Source organism: Salminus brasiliensis, chromosome 14, assembly GCF_030463535.1.
Source record: "Salminus brasiliensis chromosome 14, fSalBra1.hap2, whole genome shotgun sequence".
Taxonomy (NCBI): Eukaryota; Metazoa; Chordata; class Actinopteri; order Characiformes; family Bryconidae; genus Salminus; species Salminus brasiliensis.
Window position 1 is genome coordinate 13,166,657 of NC_132891.1, and position 19,241 is coordinate 13,185,897.

General features: G+C 40.9%; 1 protein-coding gene across 4 annotated transcripts in view; it reads right to left on the reverse strand.

The window, feature by feature from the left end:
* The window catches only part of plxnb1a (plexin b1a), a 63,140-nt gene that overhangs the window by 20,501 nt on the left and 23,398 nt on the right, over positions 1-19,241 (reverse strand). For all 4 annotated transcript variants that reach the window (XM_072696054.1, XM_072696055.1, XM_072696052.1 and 1 more), the window contains 7 exons: positions 10,802-10,869; positions 6,655-7,765; positions 5,229-5,411; positions 2,080-2,208; positions 1,234-1,334; positions 956-1,088; positions 539-695 (listed from right to left, as the gene is read on the reverse strand). In XM_072696054.1, the coding sequence (XP_072552155.1) occupies positions 539-695; positions 956-1,088; positions 1,234-1,334; positions 2,080-2,208; positions 5,229-5,411; positions 6,655-7,743 (1,792 nt within the window). In that variant the 5' untranslated portion in view covers positions 7,744-7,765; positions 10,802-10,869. The remainder of the gene's footprint in view (positions 1-538; positions 696-955; positions 1,089-1,233; positions 1,335-2,079; positions 2,209-5,228; positions 5,412-6,654; positions 7,766-10,801; positions 10,870-19,241) is intronic.

Sequence of the window (19,241 nt, forward strand, 5' to 3'; positions counted from 1 at the left end):
TGACCTGGGCACAAAGTTTGGGACACAGGAACTAGGAGTCTGTTCCCACTGAAATGCGTCCCTCAGTGTGACCAGATGAGATTTGACTTTCCCATGTAAAAAAACAAATATACATGTACATCATTATCAACGGTTTCTCATCAAGGTGGTATGGCTTCAGTTTAGAGGAGCGATGGAACAACAGAACCACTTGCCTGACTGTATCCGGATACAGAACGCACATTCCGTTTACACCCGTGTTAAATGTGGGTGAGATTCGTTTCTGACCACCTCTGAATGTGGTTTCAGTGATCCATTTATAATCTGATGCACAATGCAGGGGTGTCTACACCTGTTTTTTCATGTGGCTAAGTAAAATCTGAACGTGATCCAATCACCAAAACGCATATTAACGGCAGGTATAAACAGGCTCTAAATGTCGGAATTTCGTAGTAGGCATGCACGTCAGTGTTGCCCAAAACATAGTACTGAATGCAACCTAACAGATGGCTCTTAAGGAAATACTCCACCAGATTATGTCCAGCAAAACATGTCCTACCCTGTCCATGAGGCACAGGAGGTACCCTATGGGCCGGAGGAGTAGAGCAAGTGACAGTAGTGGCATGAACAGCAGCAGCACTCTGCGTCTCTTCAAAGAAGCATGCGTATGCCTCCTCTTCAGAAAGGCTGGGCAATCCTGGCACTTCCAGAGCCACCTAGAGGACAAAAATAGTGTTTTTTTTACTTTATTCAATATAAAGGTGGTGTTATTATATTAGTACTTTGACATTTGACACAATATGAATGTTAATGTTGATGGGAATTTGATGTTCAGAACCTGATATGGTCATTAATATTAATTTGACTAGATTCCACCAGCTTGAGGACCATATGTGGGTCCCAAAATGCTGGCATCCACATACCATATAGCAAACTGGTGCTATATGGAGTGCTGAATTTGTATGGATCTGCGTACATTTGTCTGCTCTCCTATGCTGATGTTGTACTGGCTCAGTGACTCCACCCTCAAACATTTCTGCTCCTCATCAAAACTCCACAACCAGTGGCCTTCTGCCGAGCTCCGTCTGCAGTCAGAACGCACCCCACACCTTTAAGATGAAAATTGAAGATACAGAGGTCATAGAGGATGAGTCTGGCTGATGACAAGAGAAGAATTAAAGGTAGCCTTTAAACTCGAAGGCAAAATACTATAAAAGTTATTTTCTTTGTTGTGTGGAATAAGCTGACACTCACTTGCCCTCAAGGACACACCAGCCACAGTAAGGGTCGTGAGCTGCAATACAGGACTGACAGTCTGTGTGTCTCTCACACTCTGCAACAGGCCTTTTCTCTACCTGCAAACATGATCACAGACATTACATACACACCACAACCCAGAACTGAAATGAATTATACATTATATCATTTTAATAATATCTATAGGAATTATACATTAAATCTAACACAAGCACCACTTACAGTATAAATTACACAACTTTGTAGGCATTAGGGACACACATCACATCACAACATACACAACTAGTTTAACTGGTTCATAATTATCAGTTTTAGGCATTTAGGCAATAATACTTGTATAATCAAGACTCAATTACTGTTTCTTTTAATCTTTTGGTGCTTTGGATACAGTATAAAGTATTTTGGCAACAAGATTATTAAATAAAAATGCATATGCTGCAATCATCTGGTTAAGTTAAGACATTCTAAATATTAACTGTTTTGCAACTCCATTCTTGATGTTTTACAGTTTTCCCCCTTTTAGACACATCTGAAATTATATTTTATACATTCTTCTGCAACTGAATGGGTTTTAACACTACTTCCAAACTTTTGAACAATGATTCAAAATCGACACTGAACCACTAAAAGTCACATTTTTAATGACCAAAAACCAAAAGCTTTAGTTAAAAAAGTGATTTTTAGATTATGTGATTGTCAGTTCTCAGTTGCCACATTTCTTAAAATACAATGGCAGAAATGTACAAAGTCTGATTTTTTTCTCACATCATAAATGGTGCCACTTATTGATGCTTTATTGATGGACATTTGACCAATACCAAAAAAAGGGCAAAAAAAACTCACAGTATTGGTGGTCATAATGTACAGGTGTTTCTGTGCGGAATCCAGAAGCAGGTCTTTGTTAATAGGTAAACCCGGCTGGATGGACAGGGTGGAATATTTCTTCACTTCTCCAGATCCCCCCAGGAACACCTACAAATGGCACAAAACAGCACAGCAATTACAGTACAATGTCATTAAAAAGTGTTTGCCCCAGTCTGAATTCCTGAATATGAACTATAAAAGCCTAGAGAGCCTACTTCCTGAGCTAGTCAGACCTTAATATGTAATCTAACCTTGAACCCAAAAACCCAAAACATAAAAAAAATATCATAGCTCCTTAACAGTCTGCCTAAGTACACACAAGTGCATCATGCAAAGTGTTTTGTGGGCTTGTAGACGTTATAGAGTGTACAGGGAAGACTGTAAGGGCAAGAGTCTGGAAAAAAAATGTGAGCAACTGAATACATCCGTGAAAGGTACTTAATGCCTCTCGAATCATATCACGGGAGGAGTAGATTTCAGTAAATGAGATTACGGGCTCAAGAAGCCCATTAGCAAAGCAGGTGACATGGCTAAGAGTGTCAGACACCTCAGCCTAAGAGCTGCACAGGCCATTGCACACTCAGGTTAGGCCGCTTTAACCGGATTACCATCGATTAACTGCCAGCTACTGTAGCTTAGCGGCAGGAATCATGCACAATTCCAGTGCAAATGTGTAAGGCTGACTTATATATAGGTGTGCCTATGCAGAGCTTAGAGGACTAAATATGTTGTGTATATATATATATACACACACTACATGGACAAAAATATTGGGACAAAAAAGGTAAAAAAAACAGTTGATCCTGCTTTTGTTGGAGTAACTGTCTCTACTGTCTAGGGAAGCTGACCGCGAGCTCAGGATGTTGTTGAATGATCACCACCCCCCTCAACTCATTCCCAAAGTAGTGGATGGAGCACCATCATTCCAGAGAACACAGTTCCACTGCTCCACGGCTCAGCGCTAGGGGGGCTTCCGACCCCTCCAGTCCATGCCTGACATTAGGCATGGTGCCAATAAGTTCATGTTTATCTGCTCCAGAGTCTCCTATTCTATTAGCAATACTTCTCTACAGGGACTAGACAAGCTGCGTGCGTGCATTTGCACATTTGTGTCAACAATGGGTGCAACCTAAAGTGGTTGAATGACCCAATAGCTTTTATTACATTGACTTCCAATGAAAGATATAAGGAGTTACAGTGAGTGACAGTGGCATAAAAAGACAATGGGACATTCGGGAGCAGCCACACATGAGTCTAAGTGTCCCAGTGCTAAGTGTCAGTTATAAAGCTTTTCAGGGCTGTGAGCAGTTCAACTGCCAGAGATGGAGCTCCCACCTATATTTTGGATGTGTTGGAAACGAATTCTTGATTGAGAACTAATCATTACACATCATCACCAAACCTCACTAATGCTCTGAAATCCTCACAGCAATGTTGCTACACCTAGTTTAAGCCCTCTCAGAAGAGCAGAGACTGTTAAGAGGTAAGAGGATAAACTAGCTATTAATTCCGATTTTTCTGAAGAATCACTGGATAATCAGGTGTCTACACGTTTTGGGGTTGTTGGTAGAGTATATAGGTATGTGAATGAGAGTGTGCCTGTCGGCTATGGAATTTGTCCTGCTGTGAAGACTTAAGCCGGGTATAAAAGGACACTTCTGCTAAACTGAACACAGAGCTTTGATCCAAGGCTGAGCCAGGGCTTAGGAAAGAATGAAGTGCGCGGTTAACACCTCACATTGACACAAAGCTGTCTAGTCAGACTACCTGCGGTTAAGTTTATTACCCAAGTCTGATCTACAGCAGGAACGGACAGCCTGGATCCAATGGTTGCCATTTTAATCCGGAAGCTCAGAAACCCACAGCTTGTAAGTATGTGGCACCAAACACAGCAGTCTCCAAATGTGATTACAAAACCATGGGCTAAATCAGGTTTTTGACGATATATATGTGACGAAACACTCACGTTTCAGTTCCATTTACAATAGTAGGTTCATGATTCACCATGATTCACCACCATTTTCACCATATTTGAATCCAAATTTGAATAAAGAATGAAGTTACAGCTCAGACATCCAGTCACAACAAAGAGACAGAGCAAGAACAGGGCATGGTTTCCTGAAAGCATGTTTGCACAAAGATGATTCTTAAATGATATATATGTATATATCAATCTGTGTGTCATAATCAGTTTTTAAAAGACTAGGTTGCTCCCTCACTTGTGGTCAGTGAACTACACCAGTGCTTTTCAACCCTGGTCCTGGAGGTTCTCTGTCCAGCACACTGTAGCAGACTCCCTGCTTTAACACACCCCCTGCAAATTGTTAATGAGCTGATTAGTTGAATTAGGTGTGTTGGGAGCAGGAAAGGCACTAAAATGTGTAGGGCAGAGTGCCTCCAAGACCGAGACTGACTTGTGTGGGCTGGCGCTAATGGAAAATCTCACTCTCAGTTCTGACTTATTTAGCTTCATTCGCCAATGTCTTCCTAAAAAGTCCTAACAAAAAGTCTAATCCATGATGTGGTTTTAAACTGCAGAATTGTGAACAGCTAGGCTTTCACAATGGTGGATCCCACTGTCCCACAAATCATAAATAAGAAAACATTAGTGAACCTTTGTGAATTGGTAAATCTTTGTGAAAACTTCGTGAGTGGGTTCTCAGAAGTTCTTCTTATGCACGGTTGGAGAGTAAAGTCTTTATTTGACAGTCAATAATACATTCATGTGGACTAAAGCATAACCAGACTAACGAAAAAGTTAAGTTTCTCCTTCAAACTGAGAGTCATATGATTGTGAGCGTGTTGGTGTGGGTTTATCTGACTATGGTCTTTGGTATATAAACAATCCTACAACTATATTATTTAGCATGATAAATTGAATAAAGGTGATAATCACCCCTTTCCACAATGTTCATTATAATAATTTGGATGTCCTTTGTTGAATTTTAACAAACTGTTATATCCGAATAGTGAGCACAACAGCATTCACAACAGCCTGTGTATAAAACCTTCAGAAATCTTGCATACAGCAAGATGCAGGGAGCAATACCAATATATCTACTATAGCAAACTACAATGCCATACCTATCAAAGCTGATTAGGCTTTGTAACTTCACATCATCAGTTACCTTGTGCAAATTTCCTTTAGAGTCTCCCAGGAAAGCGATGGAGTGCCCCTCCCTCATACTGACTGCCACAGCAGTCAGGCGGGCAGACGGACTGTCCAACACAGCCTCAGCTTCCACCGGCTCCCGACTGGCCATTGGACTTGGGGTGTGGTCTGAGCCACAGGGGTAGGCATTCAGCGTGTTCTGGTGAAGAGAGATAGCCAAACTTTCCATTCAGTGGATGTTCTTTTCATTGTTGTTCTGCACATAAGCCACCCCATACTGAGCTGTTTCATCTCTTGGCCTTTCCTTTTTTTACTGTAAAGCTTTAGCCTATTGTCTCCGAGTCCTTAAAATCCTCTTAGCTCAAATAAGCAGATTTAGCCTAGATTAGATTAATCTGATACTACGTCTGCAAGGTGGTTCCTTTCTTTGAGACGAACACCACCAAATCTGCCAACTGTACAGGATTAAATACACTGTGATGTCATCTTGCCCATCATGTGGATTTATCTGTGCTTACATTTTGAGAATGGAATCTAAGGGATTACCATATGTTTGATTGTGTGTGTGTGTGTGTGTGTGTGTGTGTGTGTTTGTTTGCAAAATGAATACAATGGTGAATTCTTATCTATTCTGTGATTTTGCATCTTGGGGGTTTCCCATCTATGATGTCAGACTGCTAATGAACATTCCAGAATAGAACTTTCAATTCATGTCCCTCAAAACCTTAATTCCTTAAACACACCCCACATCCCCACACATACACACACACACAGGAGGCTTCATTAGAGTGGCCTGGTTGAGTGGGCTGTATTGATCCTTAACAACCCCTGGTAAAGGCACTGCAGGCCAAAGCCTGGCTGGCCAGCAGGCAGCAATGTGGGGGTCAGGAGACGGTCAGGTGCCCATGAGCCTCCTTGCCGAACGTCTGCAAATAGTCCGGTAGCCTCATTAAGGCTAATTCTGAACTCTGCAGCAGGCTTGCTCTACAATTGTCAAGCAGCATGAAAATCCCTCATTTAAATGATCCTAGGAAGAGGCAAATAATATAAACTAATATGTCCAAGGTTTAATGAGGGCTCTTGGATCTAAAGCAAAAGGGATCTTTACATCTTTACAACATGGCAACAAGGCAAACAGGAGCTCTGTGGTCTGAGATTCCTTTTGTGGTCAGTTATTTTTTTTTCTGATGTTTTTCATAATACCAAACCACTTGCCCTCAAAACCTATTTAAGTAGGTCAGCTGTTTGTATAATATAATTTTTATATTACTATTTTTAAACACTGCCAATTCCCACTAGGTCTCCACCTATCACAATGCTACCTTTCTGATGACCCAGCAAATGCTTAGGAAGTGGCACCACCTGGGATCCCTCTAATACATGTTATTATGTAAATAAAGAAATAAATACTCTAGAGAGCGATTTAATAGCCATGTTCTCACCGTGGGAAGGTTGGCACAGTTGGATTTGACCTCGTACTCAATATACGCCACCTTGCTGCCCTCTTTCAGGCCATCTTGTGTATAGCATAGGTCTCGCGTGGCATCAATATGGCGGTCCAGTTTGTCCAGAGTATAAACGCACAGCGCAGATTCCTCGCTCGGCCGGCTGGCCGAACTCAGCGCAGTGGAAAAGACTGCCATCAGAACCTGCCCATCGCCTGACTCTGCTCCACCCACATGCGCCCCCTGGAGAAGATTATAGTTTTTCCCAGTCGAGCTAGAGTGGCATGCAAGTGGAACTTCAACATAGGAATAGTATGCTTGATCGTCAAGACATACTCGTGCAACGTATGTCTTGTATTCCCGAGAAGCAGCTTTGAGGTCGCGCCTGTAGAATAAGAAGTAAACGTGGTTATGGTGTGTGAAGCTGGCGACAAAATTGTGGTCATACTCCGAAAGGCGGCCAGCCACAGCCAGTTTAGCTGTCTCCTCATAAGAAAAAATGGGTTCGGCTGAGAGCTGGCGTGTGGAGATCGGCGGTTGGCTGCTTGTGTAGCCCCGCCCCACATAGAGGAGGGACGGAGCCCCATCTCTTGGTCTCACCACGATTCCAACAGTCGAGACGGTTGGGTCGTTAGCAGCTACATACTGAGTGTCCACTGGCCTCTCAGCAGAGAACAGAACACTGCTAACGGTAGCAAGGCTACGTTTCTGACAGGTGCCCTGGTGGGCACTGCCACAGGTGATGAGCTGGAGAGAGTAGGGGTCCACCAGCAGCAGCTTGTTGTGGTTGCTGACCAGTCGGGCCTGGGGGCAGTTGTCCAGGGTTACTGGGGGGAGGCACTCCTTACTGTCCCTCACTGGACCCGTCTTCTCTTCCATCTCCAGACGCAGGTGGTCCAGGCCAGCCAGCTGGTAGAGGTGGTCGCGCGCGCCCACATAGACTGTGCCCACAGCAGGATCAGGATGCAAGGCCAGGTTTTGGAACACGGTGTCATTGGAGGTAAAGTGGGGGTATTGGCTGCAGACCAACGGGGCTCCCAGAATGCCCAAGAGGAGAGGAAGAAGCAGGGTGAAGATGAGAGCCATCCCACAGGGAACTGCAAATGCACTAAACACAGACAGAAGGAAATTACTAGAAAATAAAAGAATCACTAGCAACATTAACCCTTTAATGGCCCACGACAAAAAGCAGATGTTTTTCCACCATTGAATCAACCCTTCTTCTCTAACAGCTTGCTTTGTCAATGCTGTTGTGGCACAATCAAGACATTTTAGCTGATGATGATTTTACCTGCTTTGTAGCAAAAACTAGGTCTTATATTTTTCATAATTATAATAGAAGTAATATAAAAATGCTGAGCCTGGAACCACACATGTTAACAAAGTTTGTGACAGCAACCTCTCCAGGAAATTAACATAAATAGGTCTAAAGTACTACTTGGTAACAGTACTAGGACATTACTTACTTTCTAAAGACATAATAATATGCGCTTATCAATCTGCATATTCTAGTATTGGGACAGCTGCTCATTCACGGTTTCTTTCAAAATCAAGTGTAATCTCTGCTTTTGTTGAGGCAACTGTCTCTATTGTCCAAGGAAGGCTTTCTACTTTCTATAGCATTCAGCAACAAGAGTGTTAGTGAAGTCAGGATGCTGGATGATCACCATCTCAGCTTATTACCAGTTCTTCCCAAAAGTACTGGGTGGAGCACTGCCTTTCCAGAGAACATAGTTCCACTGCTCAAAAGCTCAATGCTGTATGTCCCTTTAGCCCAGTCATAGTAAGTTTAGCAACAGTCCTGATTTTTCTTTATTTGTAGACAGTTTGTCTAACTGTGGAGATCTGTACACAGAGATCTTTAGCAATGGTCTTAAAGTGCCTTAATACTTATAGTTATTTGCATTGAGACATGGTTCACACTAACCAATCTATCTCTGTTTCCCTTCTTTAATGGACAAAACGTCTGTGAAACATCCTTAATTAAAACACCTTTTGCCAATTAGCTTTTGGAGAAGTCATTAACACAGCGGTCCACTTACTTTTTCTAGCCTGAACTGTGGATGAATCAATATGCTCAATAAAATACAGGAACAGTCCAACTGTTTGTGTTATTAGTTTAATTAGTTTGTCTACAGTTGTGACTAATTGTAATAACGATCAGACCACATTTCATGTTGTTGCTTGTCTGGTGGCAGTATAGCAGAGATAGTTGAAATGTACAGTGCATCCGGAAAGTATTCACAGCGCTTCACTTTTTCCACATTTTGTTAGGTTACAGCCTTATTCCAAATTGTATTAAATTAATCTCTTTCCTCAAAATTCTACACAAAATACCCCATTATGACCATGTGAAAAAAGTTTTCTTGAGAGTTCTGAAAATTTATTAAAATTAAAAAACAAAAAAATCATATTTACATAAGTATTCACAGCCTTTGCTTAATACTTTGTAGAACCACCCTTGGCAGCAACTACAGCCTCAAGTCTTTTTGAATATGATGCCACAAGCTTGGCACACCTCTCTTTAGGCAGTTTTGCCCATTCTTCTTTGCAGTACCTCTGAAGCTCCATCAGGTTGGATGGGAGACGTCTGTGCACAGCCATTTTCAGATCTCTCCAGAGATGTTCAATCGGATTCAAGTCTGGGCTCTGGCTGGGCCACTCCAGGACATTCACAGAGTGGTCCTAAAGCCACTCCTTTGAGATCTTGGCTGTGTGCTTCGGATCGTTGTCCTGCTGAAAAATGAACCGTCGCCCCAGTCTGAGGTCAAGAGCGCCATGGAGTAGGTTTTCATCCAGGATGTCTCTGTACATTGCTGCATTCATCTTTCCCTCTATCCTGACTAGTCTGGCAGTTCCTGCTGCTGAAAAACATCCCCATAGCATGATGCTGCCACCACCATGCTTGACTGTAGGGAAGGTATTGGCCTCGTGATGAGCAGTGCCTGGTTTCCTCCAAACATGACGCCTGGCATTCACACCAAAGAGTTCAATCTTTGTCTCATCAGACCAGAGAATTTTGTTTCTCATGGTCTGAGAGTCCTTCAGGTGCCTTTTGGCAAATTCCAGACGGGCTAGCTTGTGCCTTTTTCTAAGGAGTGGCTTTCGCCTGGCCACTCTGCCATACAGGCCTGATTGGTGGATTGCTGCAGAGATGGTTGTCCTTCTGCAAGGTTCTCCTCTCTCCACGGAGGAACGCTGGAGCTCTGACAGAGTGACCATCTGGTTCTTGGTCACCTCCCTGACCAAGGCCCTTCTCCCCCGATCGCTCAATTTAGATGGCCGGCCAGCTCTAGGAAGAGTCCTGGTGGTTCCAAACTTCTTCCATTTACGGATGATGGAGGCCACTGTGCTCATTGGGACCTTCAAAGCAGCAGAAATTTTTCTGTATCCTTCCCCAGATTTGTGCCTCGAGACTATTTTGTCTCGGAGGTCTACAGACAATTCCTTTGACTTCATGCTTGGTGTTTGCGCTCTGACATGCAGTCAACTGTGGGACCTTATATAGACAGGTGTGTGCCTTTCCAAATCATGTCCAATCAACTGGATTTACCACAGGGGGACTCCATTTAAGCTGTAGAAACATCTCAAGGATGATCAGTGGAAACAGGATGCACCTGAGCTCAATTTTGAGCTTCATGGCGAAGGCTGTGAATACTTACATAAATGTGATTTCTTAGTTTTTTATTTTTAATACATTTTCAGAACTCTCAAGAAAACTTTTTTCACATGGTCATAATGGGGTATTTTGTGTAGAATTTTGAGGAAAGAGATTAATTTAATACAATTTGGAATAAGGCTGTAACCTAACAAAATGTGGAAAAAGTGAAGCGCTGTGAATACTTTCCGGATGCACTGTAGTTCATTTCATTTAATTATCCTTGACAATGCAGCATCAACTTAGCATTTTGTAGGTAGTTATAAACCACTAGCATGCTTATGTCCCAGAAGGGACGAAGAGGACTGAGATAGAGAGAGCATGTGGTGAAAAAATCACAAAAAAGACTTGAAACGTAAAATGATGCTTCGTGTCAGCTTTGTTACTGGGTGGTCTAATATCTATCAGGCAGGGGAAACGCTAACTGTGCAACATTAATTAACTAAGCTGTCTTGGAGCAGGTCTGACGCTGAATAAGATCCCTACCATCAATAACTTGGGGTGGCTTCTGTCCTCTTGGTCATCATGTAGCATAGCATATGTTCGTGCAGCCTCTGTAAGAAACAAATAGTGCAATCAATTTTATTGATCTACTTGACAAATATCAAGTAACAATAAGTATGGAGATTACATTTCTCTTTTAAGTATAGACAAAAATGAAAAAAAAAAAAAAAGTAAAAAATTAAAGCACATTAATTATACATGTGGCACTTGCACAATTATGGGCCCTTATTTGAACAGGCTAATTTAGCTCTATTTAATGCAGAAGTCTGCTTAAGGGAGCCAATATCATAATAATTTGCACAAATTGCTTAAATACCACCATCAAGACCTACAAAAAGCAAATAGGATATATATATATATATATCACTATAAAACCGTGAACGCTGTACTCTGCACTAATACAATGCTCATTGGCAGTCCTCCCACACCAGACGGAGGCAGTCTGCAGTTGTTTTATTGCTTTACATCAATTAAATGCAGTGAATGACAAGATAATAAAGCAGAGTGCCCAAGAGGAACTGTCCAATCTATTAATAAACAAAGCTAAACAGACGTTCAGCAGATCAGATGTTCTTCCTTTTACTTCTAAAGCATTTTCACTTTCATTCCTAAACGTGATATCCATATAGCCATCTCTCTGTCTCTGACTTCTTCCCTTTGTGAACTTTAGTCAGTTCCAGACACAGACTCTTTTCACAACCACACACAAGAAAGAGGCTCTCATTGTAAGGCATGTCACTGACCAATGGACGTGGGCTGAAAAGGGAAATTGGGGTCACTGCTGATCTCAGCTCTGTAAAATATTAGCATTACCATTAAGTCCTGATAATATTCATATATTCACAATGGCCATTATTATCAAAATGAGGCAAAACAAGCTCAAATTGGATTAGGCTTAAACAATACATCTTTTTAGCACTGCCATTTTAACGTGTGTATGCTCTAAAGTTACACTGCAGGATGTGCAATGTCACATAAAGCAAATGAAAGCACACATGTTACACAACATGCCTAATTTTCCATGACATATCTACCAGAGACAGATTATAGCAGCCCAATATCATTTATTTTACTCCAATCTTCAAAACACAGAGGGAATTATTATAATCACAACATGTGAAACATTGACCTCTGGAGAAATATGACGAAAACTCCTGTATTGCATAACATTCAAAATGACAATGTCAGTTTTTTTCCAATATTGCGTAGCCTTAACTAGAAAGAACATCTGGTCCATGAAACATCCAAATCCTATGACATCAAAAATTAGCAGAGATTGGAAACTTATAACCACTTATAACCACTTTGTAGACAAAGAAAAGGCTGCAAAGACTGCATCTTTTTTATTAGTTGAAGAAATGCTTCCAAACTCCTCTGCTATATGCTATGAAGAACAGCTCAAAAATAAGTGGTGGAAAATAAAAACGCTAATATGTGCTCCAAGTTCCCAAACATCTCCTCCCACAAGGAGCAGCAAGGCAGACAAAGCAGATGAGACTGATTATCAGACAATGGAATTTCCTTGCCGCATTACTGGAATATGCGGAGTCCCATTAAATCTGTATTATCACAGACATGCAGATGTGCAGTAGATTTAACACCTGACAGTCGAAAGATCACTACCAAACCACATTCCAAATTCTGTAAATCAATCACACAAAGACTGACGAACCGGGAATCTAGACGGTGCAAAAGACCCCCCCCCCCAAGAATGACAAGTACTTCAAGTCTCGTTCAAGCATAAAGCTTTCTGCCTGGTTGGCTGAATGGCTCTGGCCTGAAAGGAGAGTATTGTTTGGAAGTATTCCCAAAGGCATGGATGTCGTAGACTGGCAGGCCAACGTTAGGCCCGCGAGGCCTTCTCCTGCAGTCAGCCAGGAGAGGAGACTGACCCCACTGTCTCTCGCCGAGGCTTTGGCACTGACCCCACATTTTTATGGTGTTCAACAGAATGTCTCGCTGTTACGCCTCATTGGGCATGACAATGAACATGAGAAGTTGCCACTCTGAGTGATTAAGAAACCTATTTATCCGTCCCGGGGGGGGACAATGCGAGCATTCACCAAGCAGCGAGAGTGTCGAAACCGAGTTCACGCTGCCGAAAAAAATGGCTTTTCAGATATCAAATTGATGTCGTTAGGAGCTGGAGCCGGAGCTGGAGCCGGAGCTGGTTTGTCTTGCGAGCTTTGGGTAATGCAGATGGACATTTCGAACAACAATGCTAATAGTTTATAATGCAATCATCATTTGGCGAGTGCTTACCGCTTGCAATTATGGAGAGATTTACTGAAAGGAAGAGGGAGCTGACAGAATGACAGAAGAGAGACGGAGAACCAGAGAGATAGAGAGCGAGCGAGGGGGGTGAAGTGAGAGGAAAAGACAGTGGGAGAAAGTGAAAGGGTGTTTATTTATAGGGCCTTTGGACAGGCACTGCAGTCAGAAGAGTATTAGAGCATACTCTCCATACCACACACTACAAATGACCTCTCCAAATCAGGCTTTCCAACTACATTCTCCAGCCAGATGCTTTCATTTGTCATCCATCATGTCATTAAACTACTATTGCAATAATGGTAGAAATAACACTGAAAAAGCTTGAGGAGCAAGTTTACATTAGATTAGTGCAACAGGACAGTCAGAGCGTGTACAGTGCTGTGCAAATTATATTACAAATGCGGTTTGTCTGGGAGTTCATCTGCTCGGAAAACCTCTAAAATTAGAACATACACAAAAACAAATAATATTAATATAAATTGTAGTAATTTTATATGTGACAAGGTGCCATTTAAACACTGCTAAGCCTCTCCTCAAAGACAAATCTGGAACTACACCTTTGTGTTCAGACTAGATCAAACCATATCGACTACTACCTGCAAACAATACTCTTATTACTTTATTATTACTTTACTTTATTTACTTCACTCTTATTACTTTGTACTCAATTTGTTTATGTTTATTTCTATTTATTTTAACATAGACAGACTTACTGTCATAAAGGCTGTGGTGCGTTGTTTAAATAGCAACAATGCTTGCGAATATATCTAAACCGATGGGCTTGGTGGTCTCGAAATGAGGTGTGTTAAGGTACATTTCTGGTGTATTGCTAACTTGGCAAAGAAAAGCACAGATGTGCCACTGACTGAAAACAACCTAGGCAGATGTCAACAGTCAGATGTTTATTGCTATCTTGGCAGTGAATTGTCACAGGTGCGTGCCCAACGAGTCTTGTATTTAGTGGTTGTACTTTCTAGGACCATTTTTGGGAGGTGCTGACCAATGCATACCAGAAAAACTCCATAGGGCCTGCAGGAACTCACTGTTCACAACCTAATACATCCCAGCCCTTGACAGATGCAGCTGTAGATTAAGATAATTCATGTTTTTCACTTCACCTGTCAGTGGTGCTAATATTATGGGTATAAATCAGAAAGGATTAGCTAATGCATCTGTCATAGTTTCTTCTCTTTCAGTAAATCTGTCAGACCTCCTCATTTACATGCATTTTTAAAATGAACAAATTTAAAAAATCTATTTTCCTAGTTATCTCTTTCCACTCAAGTATTCCGGAATTAAAAGGTTCTGCATGGGTTGTTACTGTTCAGTTCAACCCATTCTTACAGTTTGGCTTAAAAAGATTTTACTTAATAACTTATTATCATAATAATAATAATGAATACATTATTTCACAAATGACTAATATTTGTAAATGCGCAGCACCGGTGGTATCAGTGGTTACCTTTAATACAAAATTTACACATATAAAGACTTTCTCTGCTAGTTCTTCCTTGAAAATGACATTTTAATCTCAAGGGATTTCTTGGTTAAACAAAGGTTACATAAACAAAAGTATGACGTCTTTCACAGATGATGTGTTTCATTTCAGCAGGATAAATCTTGCAGTTAACTGCAATTGATATGAAGAAAAATCTACTACAAATCTAACAGTATATTGATGTCTGATATTTATTTGTATTTTTTACACACTGTTTCACATACTGACTTCTTTAACAGACACAATCCAGTTCTGACATTACTGGAGATATGCCTTACTCACAATTATAACAGAACAATTACTTCTTAAGAGTAAAAGGAAGAGTTCAGATCTATAACTCAAAAGTTGATTCAATCAGTTGTTAGCAACATTAGCCATATGGTTCAACCATTTCTTTAAAATGAATAGCTGAGGATCTGACATTAAAAATCTCAGGCATGAAAAACAAAACTCATCTCGTCCCAGAGTTCTCTAAGGCATTCTGAACGAGTGCCACACTCTCCATACCCAGAGGAAGTTCCCATGACAGCTAGACCCCCAGCACTATAAATAGGCCCACCCCTCACCACTGAGGTCAGACTGTCAGACATGGGGTGGAGTCAAACATGTTAACGGTGTGTTTCGGATCCTTTCTCTTTCTCTCAAATTCCAAGCCAATGCATTACAGATCAGTACACCTCAACAAACAATAGAAATCAGTATAGCATTAGCACACAATTGTATCTGGCCCTTAAAACACCTTTCACAAAACATGGTTCTTTGCTTGGGTTTTAAAATCATGTGTCATTAGATTACTTTCACACTCGTTATACCACTGGTGTCTGTCTGCTTTTTCTCTGGTCCTTTGTCAGCGGTCAGAAAGCCAGACATGGCACGACAGTGTGGAATTTTGGCAAAGGTAACAAAGCCCTAAGTGTATTTGGTATACTGTGATTCAGGCCAGTTGACTCATGGACCACCACTGAGAACTGGCAGCTTCTCAACAAGGAGAATGAGTGAAAAGCTAAAACAAGCACTTATATTAAAGGCACTAACATTTAATGCAAAATAAAATTGCAGGAGTGAAGGAGTGAATATGTGAAGGAGTGAAGTGAAGGAGTGAATATGTATATGTAAAAAACAGAATACAAAGTATTCTGTATACAGTATACTACATTTACGTAACATCTGCAGGTCACAAGGCTGGGTAATAATATGGTAAAAATACTATATATTGATATTTAAAGACATTTTCACCATACAAAATATTTATCACAAAATACATCAGTAGTGACAGATTGTTAAAAAAATACTATTCAAATACTCTTCATTTGAATATTTTATTTTCAAATACTCTCATATTGTGTATCACGATAACTGAATTTATCACAATAAGATAAAATATGGTCATATTGACCAGTCCTAATAGTAGGTGTTTAATTTCTGCGCATTGATTGATATTCAGGGGGATCTGTCTTTTTCTCATTATTTTCAATAGATGGTTTAGGTATAACATGTTATGTGTTCTCGCCCCACTGTGTGGAGGCTATACTGTAGCATGGCTAGCTCTCATTATAAATTATGTCTATACTTAACAACACCCCCTACAAGAGTGAATTCTTCAACAATAACAAAAAGTTACTTTTAAGGTACAGTCTTCAGGGTAAATGCTGAAAAGTATCTATCCGATTACTGATCACAGAGCTTACTATGGGCACACAAGAAGGTGACCCTACTTACTCTACGTTTACATTATTCTTCATTGTCTACAGCTTACTTTCTAACAATAAAAGCTTTTTTTCAGCATCAGTCATCACAGAGTGCACCACTCTGTTTGAGCAATCCTGAAAACCCCCTCCTGCAGTTTCTAAATATTGCTTTGGGTTATGAATTTTTCATAGCCCTTATTGCTAAAATGCACCTCAGTTGGCTGATGCTCATCTCCTTCAAAGAACTGAGGCTTTCTTCTGATTGACTGACCACTAAAAGATTCTCTCTCTCTCTCTGGCTCAGCATAATAATATTCGCCACCAAATAGCCTCTCGGTGGAGGAGATGCACACCTGCCTCTGAAGCTTGGTGACCATTTTTGGCTCCTCCTCATTGGCTCCACGCTTAGCCAGCGGCCCTTAGCCACAGCCTGGAGTGTGTCCAGACATCCAAGGGAGTCCTGGAGAAGGCATGGGGTTTGGGGCTTTTCAATTATTCAGCATGCTCTCAGGCTTTATGGTGTATTCCAGCCAGTCACTGTCATCCAGCTCAGTGAAGTGTTAAGTAATGGACGAATGACCCCAGATGTAGGCATGGGTTTATTAGGCTGTTTGACTAAAGCTGAGTTACAGGCCACATAGGATCACTGAATGTGTGAAGATTTACAGCCTTGAGTTCCTCTACATTTCATATCAAAGATGGTTGAAATGGCCTGTTTCACACCGACCATAAACTGCAACATGCAAAACAGGAAAGTACTGTTTAAATTGCACTTCAAAACATGAACTATTTCAATCTAATGATCTGTATTGTGGTAGTGCAATTTGATATTAATAATTTCTCACTAATTGAAACCTACAGAGAAACTCTTAATCAATGCTAATTTATATTATTATTATTATAATTTAATATATTATTTAATATATAGATTTTTTGTATGAATCTGATTACCAAAAGAAATATTTTCCGACAAACTTGGGAAACTTGGGAAAACAGAATGCCATTAAAATACAAAAATCATTCCTTACATAGCTAGTTCATGATTATATTTGCACAGTTAGATTTACACAGTAAAACAAAAAAAAAAAAACTTCCCAATGGTCAACTTTAGGTATTTTGAATGTCTTTCTTCTTATCTTGTTTCTGGCAGTTTTCTAACAAACATGTCGAATAATGTGTAAGGGCACCTGTAAGACACATACACTAGTATCTATATTTATGTACATCCCTTGTGTAAAGATATGCCTCATAAAACACACAACCTGTTCAATCTCACACAGTCAGCAACACTGAAAAAAGCTGGTCACTGGATGCACACAGATGCTACTGAGAGAATATTCAGAGTGATTGATGATGGCAGCTGTGTAAGAACAAACAACTGGTAGGCGTTTAGCTATCAACATTAACAAAGATCAAGGACATGTCATATTTCATTAGTTTCCTATTTCAGAGGTTTCCATGAAGGCTCAGGTACAGGAGCTGGGAGCAGAAATGTGTATTACAATATATATAAACTGACTGTAACTGAGATTAGTCAAAAAATCCGAAAATGCACAGAGCAGAGTTCTTACTGGGACTGGGAACTCTGTTGGCAGCTAGAAACAGTCAACATAACCTTGTTTTTTTGGCTGGGTTGTAGATCAGTGATCAACTGCTGAACCAGGAGGTTACACTGCTTACACTGTTTTCTTGCCTGACTGTTTAATACTCCTACAGTGATGCACAGAGTAAGCCGCGCCCACCTCACCACTGCCAACTTGTAATTAACATAAATTTACATGTGGCACACTTTGAAAAAAAAGAAAATCCAAACTGCCCTTTCCATTGACTTGTACAATATGGCAGAGATGATGATGGCTGCACTCCCTAATCACAACTTTGCTGCTGGTTTATCCAATTTACATTTTCCATTTTTTACACAAAGTGTGTATGTTCACATCAACAAATCAATACAGCAAAGCATGTGGAATACTCTACCCACAAGAAATGCTGTTCTTTGCATGAACCCTGCTTTGATTCTATGTAAGTCAGTCTCCAGCATCTGCATAAGAGTAAAGGTTTGTAGGTTAGCTAGCTGCCGTCATATTTAAATGTATTAATATCAAAATAAGAAGACACTAAAGATCACTGGCAGTTGTTCTCATAAATCTCATACACCCACTTTCTTACAGATTATTAAAAATCCCTCAAATCCTATGTTGTGAATGCAGACCACGCCCTGCAATGTGTTGCGATGCGAATTCAGAGGATATTTGGCCTGGAGCTCTGGGCGGCTTTGGTGTGGTGCTAGACCCCCGCCCCCACAACCCTCATTTCCCCAATACCATCGTTGCTCAAAGCTGGAGCAAATGAAAGATGGGAGACAGGTTGGTGGTGGGTACGAACCTGTTTACCACAGAAGGGAAGGGTAGAGAAAGATTTACAGGGCCAAGAAATAGAGGAGGAGGAGTTTAGGGTGTGGACCTTCTTGCAAATAGGGAAAAAACAAAAACAGAATTTAGAAAAAAAAATCAAACGTTCATTAACTGTGTTCCAAATTTCTGCTTTGGAAATTGAATGGATACGGTCATCCCTCTAACGGTCCCCACCTCTTTTTTTTAAGGTAGTGCCGTTTTGACAAAGTGAATCTTTGTGCAAGGCTCATAAACAGAAAGTGCTATGAAACAGAGCTAAGCTCACACACTTATTCATCCATTCTGTTTGCACACTAAATGCATACATTACCTCCCACCCACAGCTCCACAGCCCGGCACAAAAGCCCCTCTCTCTCGTGCCTCTGAATAGGACTGAGAAGGCTCTTTGTGGCCTGCGGTTGTCTTGACGACACCCCGTGGTCCACGGATGAGAGGGACTTCATGGATGCATGCTCCGCTTAGGAAAGGCTATTAGATCGCCCTCAAAATGACCAAAACTGGACTATAACCCCCTATGACCAGCAAGGGAGCCAACTCTCCCCTCACTA